General features: G+C 35.1%; 1 protein-coding gene across 6 annotated transcripts in view; it reads right to left on the bottom strand.

Annotated features, from left to right (window-relative positions):
* The window catches only part of Nup98 (nucleoporin 98 and 96 precursor), a 114029-nt gene that overhangs the window by 57634 nt on the left and 28825 nt on the right, over positions 1-27570 (bottom strand). The window contains exons 10-14 of one of the 6 annotated variants that reach the window (XM_046441819.2): positions 26592-26730; positions 21717-21809; positions 13622-13762; positions 6247-6380; positions 4741-4928 (exon numbers count right to left, since the gene is read on the bottom strand). In XM_046441819.2, coding sequence (XP_046297775.1) covers positions 4741-4928; positions 6247-6380; positions 13622-13762; positions 21717-21809; positions 26592-26730 — 695 coding nt within the window. The remainder of the gene's footprint in view (positions 1-4740; positions 4929-6246; positions 6381-13621; positions 13763-21716; positions 21810-26591; positions 26731-27570) is intronic. The other 5 variants (XM_046441820.2, XM_046441821.2, XM_046441822.2 and 2 more) reach the window with 5 other exon arrangements.

The following is a 27570-nucleotide window of genomic DNA, read 5'->3' as shown; positions in this document are numbered from 1 at the left end:
AAAGATATCTATGAGTCCCCCCTTATTTGTGGTTTCACTTATAACACAGTCTGAAAATAGTAAATGGAAAATTCCATAACTAGAACAAAGGCACATTTTTTTTTTTTGGTTAAATACCCCTTTAATTTTTTTTTTTTTAATGTGGTTCTGTGGAGGGAATCCAGTGCCTGGCTAGGTAAACACTCGACCACTGAGCTACAACCCCAGCCACACATATTAACTTAATTATTATAGTACATTGTTCTAATCATTCCATATTATTAGTTCTTAATCTCTTACTGTGCCTAGTTTATAAATTAGATTTTATCATAAGTATGCATATATGTAAAGAAAAAACACAGTAAAGATACAGTTCTGTAGTAGGTTGTAGATTCAGTTTCTGTAGTAGTTCGGTAGAATGTCTGCAGTTTCAGACATTCACTGGAGGTCTTGAAACTGAATCCCTTGGGGCTGGGGATGTGGCTCAAGCGGTAGCGCGCTCGCCTGGCATGCGTGCGGCCCGGGTTTGATCCTCAGCACCACATACAAAAACAAAGATGTTGTGTCCGCTGAGAACTAAAAAATAAATATTAAAAAAAATTCTCTCTCTCTCTCTCTCTCTCTCTCTCTCTCCCACTCTTTAAAAAAAAAAAAAAAGAAAAGAAAGAAACTGAATCCCCTTGGAGAAAAAGGGACTACTGTTCTGGAAAGAAGTAAAACTGAAAATCAAAGACCAAATATCCATTTAGAAAAAGGACAAATACAAAAGGGGACGGTTGGGAAGAAATTAAGACAAAATAAAAGTATTAATGAAGATAATATAATATAAATTAATGAAACAGAAACAGTCACAGAATAGAGAACATCAATACTGCTAGAAGTTAGTTCTTTGAAAATACCAATTAAATTGGTACATTCCTTACCAAACTGAAAAAAAGAGAAGGCACAAAATAATTAATGCTAGGACTGAAAAAAAGGGCACCTCTACGGATTCTACCAACATAAAAAAATATAAGGTTATTTTTAGATAACTTATTCCAATAAATTTGACATTTTAATTAGGTGAAATAATTACTTTAAAAACATGACTTGCCAAAAGTAATTTAAAAAAAATGTATAGCTAGGCATGGTGGTACATGGCCTGTAATCCCAGTGGATCAGAATGAGGCATGAGGATTGCAAGTTCAAGGTCAGCCTCAGCAAATTAACAATGGCCTAAGCCATTGCTATTCATACTACTCAAAACAGAAACTTAGAAAATTTATAAGCTGTTTAGGGTTGTGGCTCAGTGCTTGCCTAGCATGTATAAGGCACTGGGTTCGTCCCAGTACCACATAAAAACAAACAAAAAAATTAAGGTATTCTGTCCATCTACAACAACAAAATAATAAAAAATAAATAAACAAATCAAACTGGAGATGTAGCTCCAGGATACAGCATACCTGGGTCCTGGGTATGCTTTATCTCCATCTCCATTTTTTTTTTTTGAGCTCCATCTCAAACACACACACACACACACACACACACACACTGCTTATTTCTGGAAATTTCCACTTAACATATCTGGAACACACTTGACTCGAAAAATAAAACCATAAATGTAATATCATGAATAAGAGGAATTATAGTATTAAATTATAGAAAGCTGACAGCAGAAACTGGAAAGATTTTTGGATTAGATGACCACAATTCTTTTTCTTTTTTAAAGACAGGATTTTGTTATGGCTCTGAATTCCTGGGCTCAAATGATCCTCCTTGCCTCAGACTTCCAAGTAGGGTTTATAGGCATGTCACAGCACCGTTTTGGAAGATCACTATTTCTAAGCCCCTCCCTCCCATGAGTAGTTATAAGCAAACTGGTGAGATTCTCTATTATTGTTTATCTCCTTATAATATCTCCTAAGAGCCACATTCATATATTCTCCATTTATGGGTCAACCGCCATATTGTAGGAACTCTTCTAGGCACACTGAACTATAGAAAAAAAATCAAAGTTCTCTGCCTATTTAGTTTATGTTCTAGAGGGACAAAATGGACAAAAACCAAATATAAAATAATATGTATATTATAAAATGAAAGGAATAAAAAGAATAAGAAAACAAAAACAAGAATGGAGCTAGGTGTGTGGCACACACCTGTAATCCCAGAGACTTGGGAAGCTGAGGTAGAAGTGCAAGTTACAGGTCCACCTAAGTAACCTGGTGAGACCCTGACACAAAATAAAAAAATAAAAATGGCTAGGGATGTAGCTCAGTGGCAAAGTGTGCCTACTTTTAATCCCCAGGAACAAAACAGGAAGGGTATAGGGTGGTCAGAGAAGCCTTCATTGAGGAGAAGAAGCCTTCATTGTGAGTAAAGAGTGAGAGGGTTAGCTATATGGATATCTGGGGAAAAGTGTGTGAAGAGACCAACTGGGGCAATAGCAGGCCCATTCTGTTCTTTTAAAATAGAGTGATCTTACTCTCTCATGATTCTGTTCTTTTTTTAAAGTAAGGATCTTACTGCAAGGAAGCAGTAAGATTAAAGCAGAGTGGCTGGGGTTGTGGAAGGCAGTGTGATACAATATAACTTATTCTTCAAAAGGATCACTGTGGTATCTATGTTTATCTCTGAAAGCAAAAGTGTAAGGGTAAAAGCAGAAACATTAGTTAGGAGGATATTATAGTAATTCAGGCAAAAAATGTTGTACCTTAGATTGGGGTAATAACTGTTAATGTGATGAGAACTGGTCAAATACAGAGTAATTACTAAAGGTAAAACCAAGGAGGATATGTTAATGGCTTGGATAAGAAATGTGAGAAAAAGTTGAAGACTGCTCCAAAGTTTCTGACTAAAATGAGAGAAATGCAGTTACCTCAGATAGGGATGGCTCTGTGTGAAAAGGAACTGAGATGGAATTTAAGGAGTTCAGTACTAGACATGCTAATTTTGCAATAAAGGCCTACTTGGCATCTAAATGGAGATGTAGAATAAGGTTGAACATAAGAATCTTGAGAAGATGAATGTGATGGCATATGCCTGTAATCCCAGTGACTCAGGAGGCTGAGGCAGGAGGATCTCAGGTTCAAAGTGAGCCTCAGCAAATTAGGGAAGCTCTATGTAACTTGGGGAGACTGTTCAAAAAATAAAAAGGGTTAGGCAATCCTGTTACCTAAATAAATGAATAAATAAATCAGGAGAACGACGTTTCAGTTAGAGATAAAAATCTGGGAACCATAAGATAATAATGATATTTGGAGAAAGATGAAATCAAAGCACTCTGGAAGTAAGCACAGATAAAATGAGTTCAAGGACTAGGTCATGGGAATCAGGTTGGGATGGACAGAAATTGGCAAAGGAGACCAAGAAACGTGAACAGAGTGGTAGAAAATTAAGCACGAAGGAACAGATCAACTACATGAAATGCATGTAGTATAGTAAAACTGTTAACAGCAAATCCACAGAAGTGGACCAAGGAAAACATGTAGTATTAATAGTAAATAAGAGCAGCTTTACCAGGTACAGTTGCACATCCCTATTAATTCTAGCAACTTGGAAAGCTGAGGCAGAAGGACTGAAAGTTTAAGGCTGGCCTTAGCAACTTAGTGTGACCCTGTCTAAAAATAAAAAAAAAAAAAAAATCAAAAGGACTGGGGATGTAGCTCAGTTGTAACCAGCCCTGGGTTCAATCCCTAATATGAAGGGGAAAAAAAAAAAAAGTATAAAACATGCCCCTTCCCACCCTAATCCTAATAAGACCTCTTGAAATTGCCCTGAGAACTACTGATCTGATGGATACAATAATGTGTCCATGCCCTCTTTACATTCTATGTGCAAAGCAGTGTGGAAAATACCAGGACATACCTGTGATTAATACAGATTCCTTGCCTTCAAAATAATAAATCACTATTATTCTATGAAATGTGTAAAAGCAGATTTTCCACCTTTTGTGGAATAGTATATCACATGTCTAAGAAAAAAATTTGTATTTTTTTTTAATTTTATTAACATTCATGAGCCAAGAATTGTAAGTAATGAATTCTCATTTGTTATCCAAAGATTACTAAAAGAAAAAATGCTCACCTTATTGTTTTTCTGATTAAAGTACATGTTCTTTTTAAAAAGCCTACTATGTGTCTGCTATTTATCTAGAAAAATAATCCAGAAAACAAATACCCTAATATTCCTTCTCCTGATGTTAAACGCTGTTAATGGTTTCGTGTATAATTTTCTTCAGCTTTTTACTGTAGATTATCAGAATATACATGGAGAAAAGTTTATTAATAACTCCTCTACATACTTTCCTGTTTTTTTTTGTATGTGTGTGTATGTCTATGTGCTTTATTGTTGGTTCTATTTATCTGTGAATATATTCTCAATTCCGGGAAATTTAAAAAAAGAAAGAAAGAAAAATAGATTCTTAATTTAGCCTCTTTTTTCTTTGCTGGTTTTATAGTGGCCAGGGGAAAGAACCGAGGGCCTACTGGATGCTAGGCAAGTATTCCACCACTGAGCTACAGCCTCAGTCCCCTGACCATTTATTTATAAAGAGACAAAGAAAAAGAGTACTAATTCCTGGAAGAAACAAAATTAAAATGTGCATTTGTAAGACCAGAAGCATATCTATCAAAACATTTTTACATCAACCATAAGTAACTGAATCATTTTTATTCTGTGATATCTTGGGTTTTCTTCTCTCTCATTTTTTTTTTTAAGTAAACTGTATTATATTTGTAGTAATTTAAATAATCTTATTTTACATTGTTTGTAAAATAAACTCACTTAGGCATGAATGCTCCATTGGCTAGGGATGGTTCATCATCATCCAGCCCATCAAAGAGATGTGATTTGGCTGTGCCTGTTGTTTGTAAAGCCTTTGGACGAACTCTGGTGGCAGGTCGGGGTGTCAGTTTATAATGAGTAGGTGTAGTAAGAGCCTTCTGGGCTGCTGGATTTGTTGGTTTCAATCTCTGAAAAACAAAAGAAAAACATCAAAGGACAATCTAGTTTAATTCAAAAGTTGGCACTGGCTTTAAAAATCAGATGACAGGGCTGGGGATGTGGCTCAAGCGGTAGCGCGCTGGCCTGCCGTGCGTGCAGCCTGGGTTCGATCCTCAGCACCACATACAAAGAAAGATGTTGTGTCTGCTGATAACTAAAAATAAATAAATAAATAAATATTAAAAAAAAAAATCAGATGACAGAATTCAAACCTAAGTTCTGGCATACCTGATAGATTCCTCTTGAAGTTGCAGCTCCCTTAAAACAAAGCTGTTAACATCAAATATTCTATGTATTTACACATGTGAATGGAACTATTTTTCTCTGTAACTGAGCTCCCAGCTCCCATTTGGACTAATTTGTCTGACATTTTTAAAAATGCTACTGGAGAAACTGTGTGGTGGCACACACCTGAGGCAGGAGGTTTGCAAGTTCAAAGCAATCCTCAGCAACTTAGCAAGGCCCTAAGCAACTTAGTAAGACGCTGTCTCAAAAATAAAACGAGCTAGGGATGTGGTTCAGTAATAAGTATCCCTAGGTTCAATCCCTGGTACTAAATAAATATATGAATAAATAATGCCACTGAGATACTGGATTTGCAAAGTACTTTATAATTAAAATGGATTAATACCACGTATTATTAATTTGCCCTGTCCATTTATCTCATAAGAGAATTTAGCTTCTAACAGTTTCATTCTTTAAAACAAGGATGACAATATTTCTTTTTTCTTTTTTTAAAGAGAATTTTTTTTTAATATTTATTTTTCAGTTTTCGGTGGACACAACATCTTTTATTTTATTTTATATGGTGCTGAGGATCGAACCCAGCGCCCCGCGCATGCCAGGCGAACATGCTACCACTTGAGCCACATCCCCAGACCTAAAGACACATTTTTGTATGCTTTTCCCTAGGTCAGCAGTAATTATTTTTTCTGTATCTGGAAGGCAACATGACAAATGGAGTAATCAGTTGAATGAAGGGCAGGGCTAAGGTTTGTTAGTTTTTCATTTTGTTTTGGGGCAAGGATACTGGGGATTTTACCCAGGGACAATTTACCATTGGTCTACATCTCCAACCCTTTTTATATTTTATTTTGAGACAGATCTCACTAGAACCCACCTTGCTAACAACCTGCATCTCTACTTACTTGCGATGTTAAACATTAAAATACAAAGCTCTAACACGGCATATACTTTTCAAGGAAATGTGTGTAACTGTGATACCTCTAATGAATAAATACCTTCTTTTTCAGTATTCTCCCAAAAAAAAAGAAAAAAAAAATTTACCTCTTCTTTCTTCTTAGGGTCTGACATAGGATTCCGGAAGAGAGGGGAGTCTCCAAAAGGTGAGTATGTTAAACTATTAAGGTGTTGTTGGAGAACAGCCTGTTGGGCAGCAGTAGCATTTGGATCTGTCAGAGCTTTTCAAAAAAAGAAAGGGGAAAAAATATCAGTCCAAGGATACAATGTGTTTATAGCAGAGAATGCAGTTCTCTATTTGGAGATAATAGTCTTCAAAATATTCAGATTCACTAATGGCACTACTGGTTGAGGAAAGAAAACAGAAAAAAAAAATCACGAGTAACATAGTTAAAGACATTAAGAGCCAATTTCATAAGGAATATTACACATAAAAATTCATTTAGAAGGTGTCCATTGTCACTATTAATCCAAAAAATGCAAATTAAAACAATTTTGAAGAAATATTTTATATCTACCTTACTATCAATGGCACAATAGTATAAAAAGTTATAGTCTTTGGCCTATAGAAACATTAAAGACTAGTTTAATCTGTCTAAAAGAAAGAATGACAAGATACAGATCAAGTACTGCTTTTATCATTTTTATTTCTAATTTTTAGTAGTACTAGAGACTGAGTCCAGGGATGTTCTATCACTGAGTTACATCCCCAGTTCTTTTAATTTTGAGACAGGATCTCACTAGGTTATCCAGCCTGGCCTTGAACTTGTGATTCTCCTGCTATGGCCTACTGAGTCAATGGGATTATTTTTAATCAATTAATTTCAACTACAGAAATTTAATCCAAGGACTCAATTAAATTGGAAATAAAACAGAAATATTCCTAAGTGTTCACTGCACATTATCTAATTATTTAATAAATGAAAATTCCTATGTGTGTATGTGTGTGTGTGTATATATATAATTTTTTTTTTTAAGCCAGTGTGGTGGCACACACCCATACTTCCAGCTACTTGGGAGGCTGAGGCCGGAAGATCACAAATTCAAGGCTAGCAGGAGCAATGCAGCAAGTCCCAGTCTCAAAAAAATAAAAGGGGCTAAAGATGCAGCTGAATTGTAGAATATGAAGTACCAAGTTCAAGCCCTAGTACCACCAAAAGCAAAAAAACAAACCAACAAAAGTTTTAAATGGGTTAGAAGCATAGCTTAGTGGTAGTGTGTGTGCTTAGCATGCACGAGACCCTGGGTGCAATCCCAGCAAATCCCCCTTTCAATAAAGTAATTTTTGGGGGGGACAGCGGGGGGCAGCGCACTAAAAAATACAAAGATGGCAGCATGCAAGCAATGAAAATTATTAAGACATTCTTATTTATTTATTACTTACATTTAATACATCAAAAGGTAAAAAGGACTACCTAGTATAATTTTTCACATATTATTATTTTCTTTTAAATATTTTTTAGTTGTCAATTAACACAATACCTTTATTTCATTTTTTTATTTTTAAGTGGTGCTGGGGATCAAACCCAGTGCCTCACACATGCTACGCAAGCGCTCTACCACCGAGTCACATTCCAGCCCCTTCTCTCATAAGAAATTTTTTATCAGTTGCAGAAAACTTTTATATGAAGACTATATTCATGACCTACAATTGTTCAAATCATTAAAAAAAACCCACCTACAACACACTGACTGATGAAGAAACCTCTTTGCAAGATAAATAATTCCAAAAGTACTAATTAAATAACAAATAACAACTCATTTTAGAAATAAAAAATATTATTTTTTTCCCTTTAAAAACATTTAGAAATAGGCTAAGGTCAAAGTATATTGTGATAATTCACCTTAAAGGAGTGCCAAAAACAAAACGTTTTGAAATTTCTCAAAATGGAAGGAAAAAAACAAAATCATGTTGGGCGCAGTGGCTTAGGAGGCTGAGGTGAGTTCAACGTAAGCCTCAGCAAAAGTGAGGTGCTAAGCAACTCGCTGAGACCGTCTCTAAATAAAATACAAACTTTGGCTGGGGATGTGGCTCAGTGGTCGAGTGCTCCTGAGTTCAATCCTAGATACTGCCCCCCACCCCCAAAAAAATCAACTGCAGTAACAACAACAAAAACAAGAATAAGTAGCTACAACTAAATAAATGAAAATAGAGGAGGAGTACATCCACTTTAGTCAAATGAAACTTTCTTTAGATTGGATATACTCATTAAATACTAAAAGATTCTATATTGACATTTAGAGAGTACAAATTTGCTTAGGATATTGAAATTCAGAAGTCATTTTAAAGAACACAGAACAAATCATCTGTATTCAGAAACTTCCTAAACCCAATTTGACACCACAGGCAAGCAAGTACCTGGGATTTGAACTCAGGGTCACTCCACCACTGAGTGGTATCCCTGGTCCTATTTGTATTTTATTTGGAGACAGGGTCTCAGAGTTGCTTAGCACTCAGTGAACTCTTATTAATCTTTATTAGTCATTTTGTTACTTGAGAGCCATTTATCAACTTAAAAAACTTTGACCACTAATAACTAATCCCACATTATAATTAGTATAGGCCACACTATCTGCACTGGCTCAAAAAGGGGGTGGGGGTACGAAGTAGTGAACCCCTGTAATTCTAGTGGCTTGGGGGGCTGAGGCAGGAGGATTGTGAGTTCAAAGCCAGCCTTAGCAACTGCAAGGTGCTAAGCAATTCAGAGACCCTATCTCTAAGTAAAATACAAAATAGGGCCAGGGATATGGCTCTTGGTGGAGTGCCCCTGAATGTAAATCCTGAGTACAAAACAAAACAAAACTTCCTTTAACAAACCCAAACAATTAGGAAAGTGTGTAAACATATTTTTTTAAATATTATAAATATGAAACTTTATGTTAAGAGTATTATTAAAAAATACAGAAAACAGAGCTGATTAAGTTGGCAAAAATATAAACAAGCAAGCACTGGTTAAGCTACTACTTGTGTTATACTCAATTCTTGTCCTAACAATTTAAAAACATATTTAAAGGACTAAATTGTGATCAAATGATTACAGGTACAGGAAAAAGTAGAAAAAAACCAAGTCTTTTAATAACACAGAAGAAACTCATGATGTCTTATTTGGAAGAAAGATAATAGGGTTCCACAAAGGAATTATATCAGTCTTGTTTTTCTTAGCTTTAGGAGATACAAGAAGCACAACTGGGTGCAATGTCTATGTAGGCTAGTTTAGTTGTCTAATGAGCCTGAACAGATGGAACAATAAGGGTGAACTCACAAAAGCTCTAAAATATCTTCCAACTAAGATTCAGCAGTACAAAGAGTTACATTCTAAAATCAATAGTTACTTCTGAGTGAACAGTAATATTAATATAAAAACTATAATATTAAATTCTTATATCAGGAACTTGTAATTGGCTTAGGAAAAATATATAGATCATTAAAAACCAGTCAAAAAGTCCAAGTAAAAATGGCAGTATTAAGGGAGGGAGAAGAGGAATAGCATGGATGGTAGAAGGAGACCCTCATCATTATACAAAATACATGTATGAAGATATGAATTTGGTGTCAACATACCTTATATATAATCAGAGATACGATAAATGGTGGTATAAAGGTGTATTAAGAATTGTAATGCAAAAAAAAAAAAAAAAGAGAGAGAGCTCAAGTATAATGGCATTAAAAAAATGGCAGGATTACAGTATTTATACTACCTCCTTCTACTGAAAACAACCAAAGATAAGGAAAAGAAATAAAACCAAAATATCTTTAATGATAAAGACAATTCTAAAGTTCACACAGAGATCAATTAGAATTCTAATTTACCTTTTCTCTCCAAATACTTCATTAAAATCTATGGTTTTTTAAAAAATGAAAATTTATCTATATAAACTCACGACAAAAAAAAAAAGAAGGGCTGGAGTTGTAGGCTCAGCAGTAGAGTGCTTTATTCGCAGCACTGGATTTGATTATCAGCACCACATATAAATAATAATATAATATAATATAATAATAAATATAATAAATATATAAATATAATAAATATAATAAATATATAAATATAATAAATATAATAATATAATATAATATAATATAATATAATAATAAATATAATAAATATATAAATATAATAAATATAATAAATATATAAATATAATAAATATAATAAGATAAAGGTTCATTAACAACTATAAATTTTTTTTTTTAAAAAAAGCAAATGAACAGATGAGAAAATATTAACAAATTTTTAGGGGAAAGAAGTGGACAAAGGAATGACAAAGCAGGATAGAGGAAATTATAGCTTAGAATATTCTTAAAGGGAATTAGAGTCAAATGGAGTATGAAAGATCCATGGAAGAATCCCAGAAGATTAGGGACAATAATACCAGGTTTGATGAATAGAGACTGAAAATAGGAGGGAAAGATTAATGAATAGTCTATTTAAAAAACTATCTACTATCATCCTCCTGATTAACCCGATGCTCAAAAGATAGGTCAAAAACATCAGAGTATGACAGAACTAAGACAACATAAGGAAAGGACAAGGACAACTAATATAATGGCATCATCCCAGAACTAAGAATTTAGCATTCTAACATTTAGAGGACCTTTGGATAATAGTTGGTTTCCAGGCTACATAACCTAAAGTGAAATATTGGTAAACAAGCCTTACCCAAATACACAAAGTTGACAGTGTTGTTTAAATTAGTATTTTATTCCTAAGTATTCATGGAAACAATCATCAAACACTAGGATCAAAACAAAAAATAAGCTATGCTTGGTAGGCATATGCCCATAATGCGAGCATCTCTGGAGTCTGAGGAAGGATTGTCAATTTCAAGGCCAGCCTCAGCAACTTAGCAAGACCCTGTCTCAAAGTGAAAAAATACAAGAGGACAAAGATGTAGCTCAAAAAGATTAACAACAAAAGCCTCCCCCAAAATCCTGATGGAACAGGGGAACACTAAGAAAATTTTAATAATAATTTAAAAATATCATTTCAATGAAAACTGTATCTAGAATCAGATGCTTTAAAAAAGGAACATTCAGAGAACAAGAAAGAAATCTTACAATCAAAAGGCTCATAGAAAGTAGAAACACAGTTGACATAATAAATATCTTAAATAAATAAATAAATAAATATTTTTAAAAAAGAAAGAAACAGGGGCTGGGGATGTGGCTCAAGCGGTAGTGCGCTCGCTGATATGCATGTGGCCTGGGTTCGATCCTCAACACCACATACAAAAACAAAGATGTTGTGTCCGCCGAAAAACTAAAAAATAAATATTAAAATTCTCTCTCTCGCTCTTAAAAAAAAAAAGAAACACAGTTGACAGACATTAAAACAGAAAAAGTCTAAACAAAACACCATGAACTTTCAGGACAAAAGGACAACCCTAAATGCTTTTGAGGATGTGAGGAACAGGTTACAAGAATAAGGCAGACATCAGTCCTGCCAATAATGGTCACTACAAAAAAGGTAAAGTCAATTTCTAAGGATAAATAATTTTCACATCACAATTCTGTAATACTGAATTGTGAGGAATAAATGAAGTTATTTTCAGACCTGTTAAGCATTCAGAGTTTACTCCCTTATTGTACTTCACTTGAAGATAAATTTCAGAAAATCAGGAAAGAAATTAAGAGGAAAAATTTAGGACACAGCAGTTCTCGCTAAGTAAATTTAAGGGGAAAATCCTGCCGGGCATGGTGCTGCATGCCTGTAATTCCAGCAGCTTGGGAGGCTGAGGCAGCAGGATCACAAGCTGAGGATAGCTTCAGCAATGTATTAAAACCTTTTGTCAAAATAAAGTATGGGGGTGGGGGTGGGGGTGGGGAATCCAAGTAAGCTCAGTGGTAACCTCTCCTGAGTTCAATCACCAGTAATCCGCCTCCCCCCACCCCCCAAAGAAGAAATTCCAGGGGGAAAAAGCTGTATGAGGAATGTGTACCTGGTTGGGTGGTAATGTTTTCATAAGTCATTAAAAAACAAAGGTCAGGTCATGTGAACTTTTAAATTATTTTAAACCAAAGAACAGAGGATAGTTAATAGTTTAGGATAGAACATATCAAATTTTTTAAAATATCTATTTTTTAGAAATAGGTGGACACAATATCGTTATTTTATTTTTTATGTGGTTCTAAGGATGGAACCCAGTGCCTCATGCTTGCTAGGCAAGCACTCTACGTCTGAGCCACAACCCCAGCCCAGAACATATCAATTTTACCAAAATAAAAATACAAAGATAGAGCCTGGCATAGTGGCACACATCTGTAATCCCAGTTACTTGGGAGGAGGAAACAGAAGGATCAGAAATTCCAGGTCAGCCTAGGATACTTAGCAAGATCCTGTCTCAAAATAAAAAAGGCAGGGGGCTGGGATTGTGGCTCAGTGGTAGAGTGCTTGCCCTGGGTTTGATCCTCAGCACCACATAAAAATAAATATATTGTGTCCAACTACAATTTTAAAAAATTTCAAAAATAAATAAATAAATAAGGCAGGGGATATAGCTCAGTGGTAGATAGCTTTCCCAGCAAATGCAAGGCCCTGGGCTTAGTCCCCAGTGCCCCCCACCCCCCCCCACACACAAGAATGAATGAACGTATGCAATGAAGATGGGAAAAAGATTGTGGGAAAGAGAAGGGTAGGGTAGGGCACCAATATCCTCATTTGATAAAACACTATCACCTAGTTGACAAAATAAGTATAAAGGAACTGAACTTAAATTGCAAAGGTTTAAAATGTGGCACATGTCATAAGAGTATAGGAAATAATTTAGTGGTATACAAACAAATTTCTCTTTTTCTTTCTAACTCAATTACTCTATTTCAGGTAATACCAGTTTTCCATTTCTGGTGGAAAAGGTTTTTCTTTAAAAAGATATTTAAATTAAAAAATAAGACAGTTTTCTTGGGTGAGAAATAAATAAAGATAGTAGAAAGATAACAGCAAAGGGTTGGAGATGTAATAAGTGGGAGAGCATTTCCCTAGCATAATTTAGACCCTAGGTTTGATCCCACCCACTGCTAATTAAAAAAAAAAAAAAACAAAGATCCTACATAAACTGAAAAGTAGTATTCAAATGAATGAAGTATGTAAAATATTTCAATAGATAACTAAACTTACTATATTCCCAAAGTTTAGTTTTAACGGTTATGCTGGAAAAAGCAAACAAAAAAGGTAGAGGTAATAATAAGCTAAATTCTCAAATAGACTTAAAACATAGCACATCACTTAATGATATGAACTTAATTACACACTAGATAAATTAAAAATGTAACACAAGTTGTTTCTTAGAGTAACTGGGCCGAGGAATGAGGAAACAGGGAAAACCCTCTATACTACATGATTATTTAATATTGGGCATATATACACTGCTCTGGTAGGGATACGACCTGGGTAAAGTAGAAAACCAAGTCAGCAAGTATTAGCAAGAAATAAACTGAGTAAAGCCTTCTAAAGTGACTGACACTTACCTATTGGGGCCTGGGGGGCGCCAAAGCCCAAAGTGGCTGTCGTAGTATTAAATCCAGGGGCCCCAAAGGCTCCTGTACCAAGAGGCCCTCCGATCTTAGGTTGGTTGTTCCCAAACAAAGATGCCTGTCCAGCACCAAGAGCTATGGAGACAAGAGGAAAGAAAAAAAGTGCCACAGAAGATCCTTTGAATGTTGTGCAGGTCAGTTACTTAAAAATATAACACATTTGGAAACTTCAAAATGACTAGTCACATTTTAATAAAACAGCTAATATGGTAAATGCTAAATCTACGCTAGGCATTGGGCTTGATACTTTACATATACCATAGGCAAAATTACTTAATTTCTCTGAACTTCAATTTCCTCAACTGTAACGTGAGATTATATTGCTTATATATTTATCCTCAGATTAAAATAAGTAAATATGTGTAGCATTTAGAAATGTCTGCTACACACTAAACACTCATGCATAAAGTAGAAACTATTATTCTCATTTTACAGATGAGAAAACTGAGGGTTTAGACATGAGTTCAATGTCACAAACGTAAATGGTAGTGAGCTGGACACAGTGGCATAGGACTGTAATCCCAGTGACTCAGGAGGCTGAGGCATGAGGATCACAAGTTTGAGGCTATCTTCAGCAACTTAGCGAATCCATCAGCAACGTGGCAAGATTATGTCTCAAAAAATAAGAGAAACGGGGGATGTAGCTCAGAAATAAAGAGCCCCTGGGTTCAATCCCTGGTGTCCCCCCCACCCCCATAGAAAAAGTAAGGTAGAAATGTGGATTAAACCTAGATTCACCTAACACTGTAACTAGGGTTTAGGGTTTAACTATCACTCTATAGTAAGATAGATATACCATCTCATGAAAACTGCTTTAGATAAACAAAACAGTTTTTACAAAAAAGAGAAATATCTTGCAATAAGGTTATTAAACAGACTCAAGTTTTGGCATAAACCAGACTGGATTTATGCCAAATAAATAAATATATGTATGTATATGTGTGTGTGTGTATATGTGTGTGTGTGTTTTTTTTTTTTTTGGGGGGGGGTGTACTGGAGACTAAACTCAGGGACACTCAACTACTAAGCCACATCCCCAGCCCTATTTTGTATTTTATTTAGAGACAGGGCCTCACTGATTTGCTTAGCACCTGGCCTTTGCTGAGGCTGGCTTTGAACTTACAATCCTTCTGCCTCAGCCACCTGAGCTGCTGGGACTGCAGGTATGCACCACCACACTTAGCTTGGACTATGAATTCATTTTCACCAGAGGGAAGGCTTATTACAGAAATTTATCATTCTTTTCCTAAAGAAATTTGTAATTTGGAAGCTGGAGGTATAGCTCAGTGATATAGCACTTATTTGAGGTCCTTGATTAAAAGACACAGAGAAAAAAAAAAGAAAAATACTTGGGAGTTAAAAAAAATATAGGAACTGACATGAGATCACAACCAAAAAAAAAAAGTTTATACATACAGAATACATAATGAATGGATAAATTATTCCTTGCCTAACAGTCAGGCATGGTGGTGCATGCCTGTAATCTTAGCAACTCAAGCAGTTGAGGTGTGAGGATCACAAATTTGAGTTTAGTCTCAGCAAATTAGCAAGGCCCTACGAAACTTAGCCAGACCCTATCTCACAACAAAAAAGTAAAAAAGGCTCGGGATGCAGTTCAGTGGGTAAGAACCCATGGGTTCACACAACCCTGCAAAAGACAACAATGTGGTAATGAGATTATTTCACCTTATAAAGCCCAGTTTTGATACAGGTCATAAGACTAGTTTATACCACAAATTTTAGGATTTATTTTTTTCTGGTAGCTCAATACCTCCTAAACCCTAAACAAAAATTTAGGTGAAACCCAAATACATAAAATGGATAAAAATTTCTGCTCTGGATGGGTATTTCCCTCATTTTTGCAGCAGCCATGGATAAAGATATGAAACATAAAACTCATCATATTTCAGTAATTCTCAAAAGAATAAAAAAAGCACTATGAGGTTACAGTGATCTGAAAAGGACTGACTGAGCTGGGTATAGTGGCTCATGCCTGTAGTTCCAGTGACTCCAGAGGCTGAGAGGTGCAAAGAGAGACCAGGCCTGGCAACATTCCATTCTCAAAATAGGAATGTGGGGCTGGGACTGGGGCTCAGTGGTAGAATGCTCACCTAGCATGTGTGAGGCACTGGGTTCAATCCTCAGCACCAAATAAAAAAATAAACAAAATAAAGGTACTGTGTCCATATACAACTAAAACAGAAATTCTTTTTTAAAAAGGGGGGGGGATGTGGGTCAGTGGTTAAGCACCCCAAGGTCCATCCCTTTAAAAATAAATAAATAAATAAATAAATAGCCTGATGGCAGATTATTATGTACCAATGGAAAAATATTTTATCAAACTCTGCCTTATTTTATGCACAAATGGTACTTTCTCCTTAATGAAGGGACTTACTAATACTCTACAAGCTGAGAAGCATTCTAAGTGTGGTGTTATATATGATATGATAATGGTACTATAAATCTTTAAGAAAATGTGCTAAGCAGGCATAGTGGCACACTCATATAACCCCAATGTCTCAGAAGGCGGAGGCAGTAGTATCAAAATTTCAAGGACAGCCTCAGCAACTTGGTAAGACTGTCTCAAAATAAAAAGGGCCGGGTTTCAGCTCAGTGGTAAAACTTCTGGGTTCAATCCCCAGTACCAAAAAACAAACAAAAAACCCCCAAACAAAACAGAAGAAAAGGTGCTGTATTTACCATCAGTTGTGGGAGTCATAAGGAAGCTATAATGGGGGAGTAAAATGGTTATAGTGGCCTTATAAAGTTCAAGAATACTCAACAAAAAAACAAAATAGTTATAGTATATTTTATTTTTTGTACTGGGGATTGAACTCAGGGGCACTCGACCACTGAGCCACATCTCCAGCCCAATTTTGCATTTTATTTAGTGACAGGATCTCACTGAGTTACTTAGGGCCTCACTAAATTGCTGAGGCTGGCTTTGAACTCAAGATCCTCCAAGGTGCTGGAATTACAGGCATGTGCCACCGTGCTCAGTCGTTTTTATCTATGGTATCTGTTAGCTTTAGATAGAAGATATTTCTGTGTTATCTCTTTTAAATTTTTGTTGTACTGGTATTAAACGCAAAGCTTTGTGCATTTGATGTGAAAACACTCTACCACTGAGCTACATTCACAGCCCCTTTTTATTTTTAAATTGAGACAGGGTCTCACTAAATTGCCCAGGCTAGTCCCAAACTTGCAATACTCTAGCCTCAGCTTCCTGAGTAGCTGATACTATGGCCACGCACCACAGCACCTGGCTTTTCCATGTATCTCTTAAATTAAGAATCAACCTTAATAGATGTAGGGACAATCATAATACTTCATGGAAAATGTTAAAGAAAAAAAAAACTTTCAAATACTGTTTTAAATAACTAATGAGAAACTGGTGTCCAATAGATTGTGCAACAATAGTTAATGGCATCAAATATGAAACAAGGTATGCTTATGACTTAATAAGTGTTTGTTGGTCTGACCATATGGGGGTAAATATTACATGCCAAGAGTTAATATAAAACTTTATATTAAGACTGGCCAGGCATGGTGGCACACACCTGTAATCCCAGCATCTTGGGAGGCTGAGACAGGAGGATCACGAGTTCAAAGCCAGCCTCAGTAACTCAGTGAGGTACTTAGCAACTCAGTGAGATCCTGTCTCTAAATAAAATATGAAAAGAGGGCTGGGGATGTGGCTCAGTATTAGCACCTCTGGGTTCAGTCCTCAGTACCAAAGGATGGGAGGGAATACTGGTAACCTAAATCAAAGCATATAAAAAAACCTATGTATTTCTACACTGAATATCTGTATATTTGTACAGTCCATTAATCCTGAAGTACCTAATGTTACAGGAAATTTTACTTCGATTGAGGGATGAGTTTGAATCTATCACTCAAAACAGGAATCTGCCAAGGAAACCCACTTCACTAATGTCCTCCAGAAATATAGACCAGAGCTACAGTACTAGTTTACTTATGATACCATGAAATGCAGAATTCAGGAGTATCTCAGGATACTCTAGAAAACAAGTCTGCCTTAGTAAATGTAATATCAAGGAATTTCAACTGTTTGTGCTTGGTAACTCTCACAATTTTCATTTCCTTTCAGAATTGACTGCTGCTAAGGTTGTGGGTTAAAATTCTTTATTGATTTTATTTGTCTTTTAGTTTCTATAGACAAGATATGAATGAGACATATATAACAGCAACAAAAAAATCTGACTCACTGTGAGGGAGAATTGTTTAGGGAGAAACCAAATATATTAAAACAAATCAAAAGGTTAGATTATTATAATAGTATAGAATAGGAGACCACAGCATAATCTTGTCCTCTAGGGGAAGACATTGTTAATCCTAATCAGCAAAACCCAGAAACCAAAGAGTAAAGAATAACAGTAACATAAAAATTAAACTTATTCATGAAGAAAACTTGTCTATAAAGTTAAAAAACAAACAAAAGGGCTTGGGTGGAAATATAGACAGTATCCTCAATTTAAGACTTTTTTCACTAAATTTACAATGGTGCAAAAGTGATAGGCACCCAGTAGAAACCACATTTTGAAAACTGAATTTTAATATTTTCCAGGGTTAATGATACTCTCGGGCAATGCTCAATTGTAGTCTTAATTTAAGTGTTCTGAGCACATTCAAGTTAGAATTGGCTGGGGTATAGCTCAGTTGGTAGAGTACTTGAGTCACTGTACATGGCCCTGGTTCAATAACCGGAACCACTAAAAATTAAAAAAAAAAAAAATACATTTAAGGTAGGATAAGCTAATCTATGATATTCAGCAGGTTACACATACTAGAAGCATGTTCGACTTACATATAATATTTTCAACTTTTATCAAGATGGCTTTATCAAGACATAACCCTATACTTTTAAACAGCACATGTATCTCTAACAAACACTAGCTGAGTGCAGTGAAGCACACCTGCAATCCCAGTAACTTGGGAGGCAAAGGCAGGAGTATTTCAAGTTTGTAGCCATCCTCAGTAAGTTAGTGAGATATTGAGAAGCTTCCTCAAAATAAAAAAAGGCTCAGTGGTTAAGTGCTACTGGGTTCAATCTCTGGTACCAAAACAAAACACAACACTAGAACAACATCTTATCCAGGACTTAAGTTTATGTTCATAAACTTTCTAGAGTCAAAACTACCACTGAAACTTTCCTCTTTAATTTGCCCATACCCCAAGGCTACTTTTTCCCCAGGTTGGAAGAAAATATTGATGTATTTTGCTTTGTATTAGATCACACTATGCCAAAAACACAAAAGTTTTCAGTTTTTACTTTAAAATTATGTGGTAGAATTTGTGTAAGTTGAAAAGCTCAGCCAGGTGTGTTGGTGTACACCTGTAATCCCAGCTACTTGGAGGCCTGAGGTGACAGGATTCCTTGACCACACAAATAGGGTAACAAACTGGGCAAGTTGGTAAGATTCCCCATCTCAAAACAAACAAACAGATGAAAGTCTAAAACCATAAAAACATTAAGATCCACAATATATAAAGCACTTTGAAAAATAAATCAAGAGAAGCCAGGTGCCATGGCACACACCTGTAATTTCAGCATCTTGGGAGGCTGAGGCAGAAGGATCCCAAGTTCAAAGCCAGCTTCAGCAACTAAACAAGGCCCTAAAGCAACTTAGTGAGAACTTTGTTACAAAATAGAAAATTTAAAAAAGGGCTAAGAATATGTTTCAGTGTTAAAGAACCTCTGGACTAAATCCATAGTACTAATAAATAAATAATCAAGAAACAAGGTTCATATATTATAAAATAGAACTAAATTTCTTTTAAAATTATACACGGACACAATATCTTTATTTTGTTTATTTATTTTTATCTGGTGCTCAGGATCAAAGCCAGTGCCTCACATGTGCAAGGCAAGTGCTCTGCCACTGAGCCACAACCCCAGCCCAGAACTAAAAAATTTGAATGGCCAATAAACTTACATACGGATATCCACATTTACCAGTAATCAGTTAAGTATGAACTAAATTATATCACTTTCTACTACCACATATGAAAACACTTGAAAGCCCAATAAAAAATTTCAGTGACAGATGCCTGTAGTCCCAGCTACTCAGAAGGCTGAGGATGGGGAAGATCCCTTGAGCCCAGGAGTTCGTGACCAGTTTAGTCAGAACATCCCATCACAGAAAACAAACAAAAAGAAAATTAGCAAAATGGAAACTGGTATTCTTTTTGTTTTTTAGTACTTGGGACTAAACCCAGAGGTGCTTTACCAATGATCTACATCCCTGGTCCTTTTTATTTTTTTATTTTGAGATAGGGTCTTGCTAAGTTGATGCAAATAGCCTCAAACTTTCAATGTTCCCACCTAAAACTTCCTGAGTCATTGAGATTACAGGCACATGCCACTATATCAGGCATCACTGGTATTATTTTGGAAGGAAAATCAGCAAGATGAATCAAAACTCAAAATATGCATATATTCCAAATGCAGCAATTCCAATCTGATTTACCTATCCTACAGATATAGACATGCAAAATCATATGACAGAAGTCTTAATGCATTAAGGACTTGATTAATAACACCAAATAACTGAAATATCTGCCAACAGGGGAGAAGTTAGATAAATTATGGTGTATGTAAATTATGCGTGTATATATACATATATACACAAATACAAATCAATATTATATATTTTTAATATGGTAGATCAAATATGAACTAACCAAAAAGAAAAAAGGAAACTGATAACTTGTAAAATGAAAAAATACACACTATAAACATAAATAGCATACTACCATAAGACAGTTTCTTTCAAATATATTTTACTGTGGCACAAGTGATGAAATATACTGAAATGGAAAACACATGCATAACTGAAACAAAGTCTGATGAAAGGACAGTAATCTTACTGTGTGCAATAATTTTTAATTCCAATTCATTTTCTTAAAATCCTGGCTGTAGCCCACTAAAATAATATCACAACCAACTAATGTATCTCAGCCTTTGGCTTAAAAATCACTCATACAAGGCTGGGGATATAACTCTGGAGTAGAGCACTTGCCTAGCACAGGTTTGAACCCCAACAATGCCAAAGGAAAAAAAAAAAGAGAGAGACAAACACTTATGTAAAATATGGTTGCCATATAAGAATATAATCCAAAACCCCATCTATAAAACACATGTACAAACATGTTATGTATGCATGCTTGAATAATGCATACAAAGGAGTCTAACAAGGTATATGCCAAACTTTCAACAGCTGTTACTTCACAGCTGAAATACTTATACTTCTCATTTCTGAACTGCTGAAACATTTTACCAGCATTTTTAACTTTAATTTAAAATAGAAAATGAAAGTTAACAGTTCATAGCACAAAAGGAGGTTCAACTAAGATGTTAACTCTGCATACAGAAACACTTATCTATTTTATGGCCACAACACCTTCCAATTGTTTAAAACAGACGGGCAAGTAGAAAATATGTTCAAATGCACTGAAAAATAATTATGGTAAAATAATTATGGATAAAGGAGTGACATATCAGATCTTTATCAGAATAAAACACTGAAAGATATGCTCAAACCCTGCAAAACCTGAGTATTTGTTAATTATTTCAGCATGTGCTTACTCCTCTGCTTACTTTAGGGCTTACTTGATAAACAGGTCTAGATCTCAAATCCCTGTTACTAACACAGGGAGACTAAATGTTAATCATGTCATCTTAGTGACAACTCTTATGTTATATACTGAAAATCCCAGATAGACCATAGCTATTAAATGAAAAACATTTGGTTAAAAAAAAAATAATTTTTCTGAAAAAAAATCCCACACTTTGCAGAATTAATGTAGAATTTATTTGTAAGATAAATGTGCCAATATTTTGGGCCTGGAAAAATATAACTGCTGAGAATGTCTTACTAATCCATTTGTAAAAATGAAAATCTAGGCCTCTTAATTTCAGGCATGTGATCAGACAAAGCTCTTAAGTTCTAGCAATCAGAAAACCAAGTTACAATCTGTCCTAAAATTCATGGTAGTAGATCCTTACCTGTTCCAAATCCTGCACCAAGCCCAGTTCCCAGAGTCCCAGGTGCTGGTTTACTTCCAAAAATACTATTCCCGCTGGTATTTGTGCCAAAGCCTAAGAAGACAAAAGAATGAGTGGGTTGGAATTTTAACAAGACACTCAATTTTCCCTACAGGGAGCAGCCCAACTTTAAGCTTTGCATCCTTTCAATTATTAACAATATTTAGAAATTCTAAATTATAGGCTAATATGACTTTTTAAAATTTTTGACACCTGCAAACAAGCCTTCATATTTACTTAATTGCATTTTGAACCTTAAAATATCACTACAACATAGGATAATACTGAACAATAAAGCAAAGTGAATGTGCCTGAGCTTTCGAAAGCATTACCTTTTATAAGGCTCAAGCCATTCAACACATATGCTTTACATTTACTTACAGGAAGAAAAACTCATTCCCTCAAACTCTCACTAAAAAAAATAAGACGATCAACAAATAAAGACACTTTATTGAACCTAAAGGTTCTTACTAAGAGAAAATAATCTAAAAATCTCTACAGCAGCTTTTGTTTTAACAGATGGACCTGGTATAGGCTATAATGTGTGGCAGATCACGCTCAATTGACTCAGGAAGAATCAAGGACTTCGCTAGCTAATATTAGAGAAAGGGCTGGAGTTGTAGCTCAGTGGTAGAGCACTTGCCTAACACGTGTGAGGCACTGGGTTCAATCTTCAGCACCACCCAAAAAATAAATAAGGCGTCAGGGATATAGCTCAGTCAGTAGAGTGCTTGCCTCGTATACACAAGGCCCTGGGTTCAATCCCCAGCACCACACACACACACACACAAAAAAGGTATTGTGTCCATCTATGACTAAAATTAAATAATAAAAAAGAAGATAACTTATGAATAACTTATCTTGAGTTGGAATGATTTATTTCACTGTTGGAGATGATGGAAAATTGGGAAAACCATCCTCCTTCAGTACTGCTTGCCATTTAGAGAAAATCCTTTAATTCCCCTTTGAAATTCATAAGTATGAAACAAAATACCTATATTGCATTGCTATTATTATGTTTTTGTTATTCAAATACATCTAAAGCTTCATTATTCCTTTTGGAGCTAAACAGCAACAAAACAACTAATAAACTTATCATAAATAAAGGATGAAAGAAAAAGCAATCATAAATGAAAAAAATTCACTTCTGAACCCCTGTTCATAAAACACTTGATTTTGTTTTAAAAATTGTGATGGATGGGAATAAGCCGCCCCAAAAACAGAGATTAGAGAATATTTTGGAATCAATAACAGTATCACTGAGAATATTATATTCTGTCATGACTGTATATAATTATCACATGAAAGAGGTCAAGAAAAAAGTTGAAAAATATAGTTTGAAATAATGCTTAATGTCATTTTAAAATCTAAGTAAGTCAACCTCAACACATTTAAGGTTCATGTATTCATTAAGTCTTTTCTTGAATTGTGCTAATAGCTATGCCATAAAAATGGAGTGCTGCCTACTCAAGCACCAATTTTCTTGAATGAATAAATGTAATAAAATGTATTTGTAGACATTCTTTTTCTTTTTCATTTAAAATTTAACCAGAAAAGATCTCATAGCCCGTTAACATCAAAAAATAAGATATTCACGAACTACCTCAAACCCATAGGAGGGAAAATAAGTCCCAACTTACACTGTTTATACCACACACTTCCTCCGATTCTCCTGACAAGTTATCAATGCTGTTATTTCAAAACAATTTTACAAATTAAAATTAAGGATAATTCAAATTCAGCACATAAGGTAGTGAGAGAAGTAAGATAAAAATGAGACCTTTCATTTTCAAATCAGTGAACATGAGTGTGAATACATTCATACAACAACAATAAAAATCCTTGGGACTGGGGTTGTGGCTCAGCAGTAGAGTGCTCGCCAAGTGCGTTTGAGGACCTGGGTTCGATCCTCAGTACCACATATGAATAAATAAATAAAAGTATTGTGTCCAACTACAACTAAAAAATAAATATTTAAAAACAAAAACAGGGCTGGGGATGTGGCTCAAGTGGTAGCACGCCATGGCTGGCATGCGTGCGGCCCGGGTTCGATCCTCAGCACCACATACAAAACAAAGATGTTGTATCCGCCGATAACTAAAAAATAAATATTAAAATTCTCTCTCTCGTCTCTCACTCTCTCTTTAAAAAAAAAAAACAATAAAAATCCTCCAAATCAGAAATCTACAACCATGGAATAAGATAAAAAATATTTAAGGGGCTAGGGATGTGGCTCAAGCAGTAGCGCGCTCGCCTGGCATGCGTGTGGCCCAGGTTTGATCCTCAGCACCACACACAAACAAAGATGTTGTGTCCACCGAAAACTAAAAAATAATAAATATTAAAAAAAATTTTTTTTTAAATATTTAAAAGTACAACCTATTTCATCAGGTATAGCCTAAACAAATAACATTTAATTTTGAACATGAATATACTGCAATATAGCTTTCATTTTAGAATAACTGTAAACTTTCATAGAAAATCTATAAAACTGCAGTTTAAGTTTCTACAGGTGTCCTATATGTAGGATAACAGGACATAATGGATTAAATACATGCATTTTCTTTTCTTTTTTTTTTTTTGGGGGGGGGGGTGTTGGGACTGAACCCAGGGACACTCAACTACACCCCAGCCCTATTTTGTATTTTATTTAGAGACAGGGACTGAGTTGTTTAGCACCTCAATGTTGCTGAGGCTGGCTTTGAACCCACGATCCTCCTGTCACAGCTTTCCAAGCTGCTGGGATTACAGGTATGCGTCACTGTGCCCAGAAAATACATGCATTTTCAAAGGAAGTGTAAATTCCTTCTTAGCAAACTAAAAATCTTAGATACAAGTATTTATGATCCTCCAAAAGGCCACAGAACTTACAGATACAGTATATGTGTGGTATTAATATTTCAGGTGAGATCAGGGCTGGAGATGTGGCTCAGTGGTCTAGTGCCCCTGAGTTCAATCCTCATTATTCTCGACGCCCAAAAAAGAATAGTTCAGATGATGAGCCATGCCTGATGGGATACATCAATAGCCCCAGCTACCAATAAAGGATAGGGCAGAAGGATCTTATCTTAAGCCCAAGAGTTTGCAGGCCAACCTAGGCAACACACCAAGATCCTATTTCAGAAGGGGAGAAAAAAATCAAGTGATTGAGAATAAAGGTTGACAAAGGTTCTTTGGTAAAAGCAAATGACAGACTGAAAATAATAATAATAATAATAAAGCTTAGAAACACTCATCTGATACTTTAAAGTATCCTTCCCTTCTAGGTTTTTAAGAAACAAGTACATCAACCAGATATATCTTAACTATTCTAACCAAGTCCCCTGTTCAAAGCTGTTCTTTAAAACAAAATACAACCAAAAAGAATTATACATGGAATTATTTTTTTAAAACATTTATTTTTTAGTTGTAGGTGAACACAATACCTTTATTTAATTTTTATGTGGTGCTGAGGATCAAACATAGTGCCTCACGCATGCTAGGCAAGCGCTTTACCTTTGAGCCACAATCCCAGCATGTAATTGTAATCATTACCAGCAGCAAGCAAACAATATGTAGTAATAAAAGGGGTTATCAAATAAAAAAATTTAAGAATTGGTACCTAACAAGGACTTATCTTTTCCATACAGTTCTAATTTCTGTGAAAACATATTAACCTTCCAATGGATGATTGTTTCTCTAGTATATTTTAAGATCATTAAAAACTCACAAAATGGCCTACAGATAGCTCAATGATAGCATGCTTGCCTAGCATGCTTCGAGTTTGACCCCTAGCACCACACACACACACACAAAAACAGCTGGATGCTATGGCACAGTCTTGTAATCCCAGCTACTTAGGAGGCTGAGGCAGCATGATCATAAATACAAGACCAGCTGCAGCAACTTGGTGAGGCCTGCAGCAACTTTTACACCTTGTTTCAGAATAAAAAATAAAAAGACAAGAAATATAGCTCAGTGATAAAGCACCTCTGGGTTCAATCCCATGTATGTACTTATGAAATAAATAAATAGGGCTGAGGAGGGGATATAGTTCAATGGTAGAGTGCCCCTCAGTTCAATCCCTTGTACCAAAAAAAAGAGAGAAAAACAAACCCAAAAAAACTCAATTTGTTAAAGAACTATAAACGCCGACCTTTGCTTTCTTGTCCCGTGCCCCTATCAATCAGTGCCTAGTGATATATCTAATAAAAGAAATCTTCAACAAATATTTCTACCAAATAAATATTTCCTTTGTCAATAAAATGAACGTTCCCTATCCTACACAAATAATGTTTAATTGTTTGAGAGTTTAATGAGGTAGTTATGATACTGAAAATAATATAATGTTTCTACTAAACTGGTCTCTAGTATATCTCTATAGTTTAGGAGCTTTTGTTTTTGTTATTGTTTTCTGTTTTTAATTGTGCAATCTTCTCTGTATTTTCTGAAAATTTTTTTACAAGGAACATGAATTATAAAATAAAATTTCAGGAACTACCAGAAAACTATGGAATAATCCCCCAAATCACAAAGAATCATCAAATCTCTCCAGTACACTACACTTCTATGTTTGAAACTTGGCCTAAAAGAATGTGATATTTCAATCTATGTGTTTCATTTATGGTTTCTTGGCTATTGATTGGTGAAGTAATTCAAAGAAAATGAAAGTCAATTTATATCTCTACTAAACATCTGAAGCCAAGTCCATGACTTTAAACCTTTTCTTCTGGTACCTCACATTAAGCCACAGCTTACCTGAGAATTTTTTATATTTCCAATCATATGAATCAGGAGGATGATGTGTGGTATAGTCAGTATAACTTTAAGAGAGCCAAACCTGCTTTTTATATGTACCAAAATTGGAAGTGTTTGTATTGGTTCCTAAAGTCAGGGTTGGTTTGTTACCAAAGAGCCCGCCACTGGTTGTACCAAATGAAGAAGCACTGGTTGTGCTGGTTCCAAAGGTAGTAAGCTTGTTATTGCCAAACAGGGTCTAAAAAGAACAAAATAGAGGACAAAGTTTTAAAAAATAGAGATACTTACCAAACAATAAATAAAGGCTATTTCAGCTATGATATACTGGGTGTGAGATGGGGGTAAATATATAATAATTTTTATAAAAAGATAGATGAATGAAGACCATGAGAAAGATAATCTGAGGGCTAGGGGTTGTGGCTCAGTGGTGGAGCACTTGCCTGACGTATAAGGCACTGGATTTGATTCTCAGCACTGCATATTCATTTATTTTGCGAATAAATTCATCTACTTAATTAATAAAATAAAGTTCCATCAACAACTAAAAAATATACATAAAAATAATTTTAAAAGGGGATGGGGTCGTAGCTCAGTGGTAGAGCACTTTCCTAGCATGTCATCCTTAGCGCCACATAAATATAAATAGATAAAATAAAGGGATGGTGCCATCTACAACTAAAAGTATTTAAAAAAAAATTAATATTTGCAGCCTGATAAGTTAATGGTAACATCTCAGCAAACAGAGGATTTCAGTGAGGCAAGAAAAAAATAACAAGGAAATCGATTGTTTTCCTGTTAACAGAAATGTATCAGACATGTAATTTGTCAGAAGAAATACTTATCAGAAAAATTTTAAACATCCTACAATACGATGAATCTTGAAAACATGGTGCTAAGTGAAAAAAAGTTACAAAAGATGATTCCACTTATGTGAAATGTCCAGAATAGTCAAATCCATAGATACTGAAAGTAGGCATGAGGTTACTGGGGGGCAATGGGAAATAACTGCTAATGAGTATAGGACTGTGCTTCTTCTCTTTTTTTTTTTATATCTTTATTTTATTATTTTATTTTTATG

The sequence above is a fragment of the Marmota monax genome, unplaced genomic scaffold (genome assembly GCF_021218885.2).
Source record: "Marmota monax isolate L192 unplaced genomic scaffold, Marmota_monax_Labrador192_F-V1.1 WCK01_AAM20220418_F8-fsc00068, whole genome shotgun sequence".
Classification (NCBI taxonomy): Eukaryota; Metazoa; Chordata; class Mammalia; order Rodentia; family Sciuridae; genus Marmota; species Marmota monax.
Note: the sequence above shows the minus strand (reverse complement) of the source record. Positions and strands in the feature narration are given on the sequence as shown.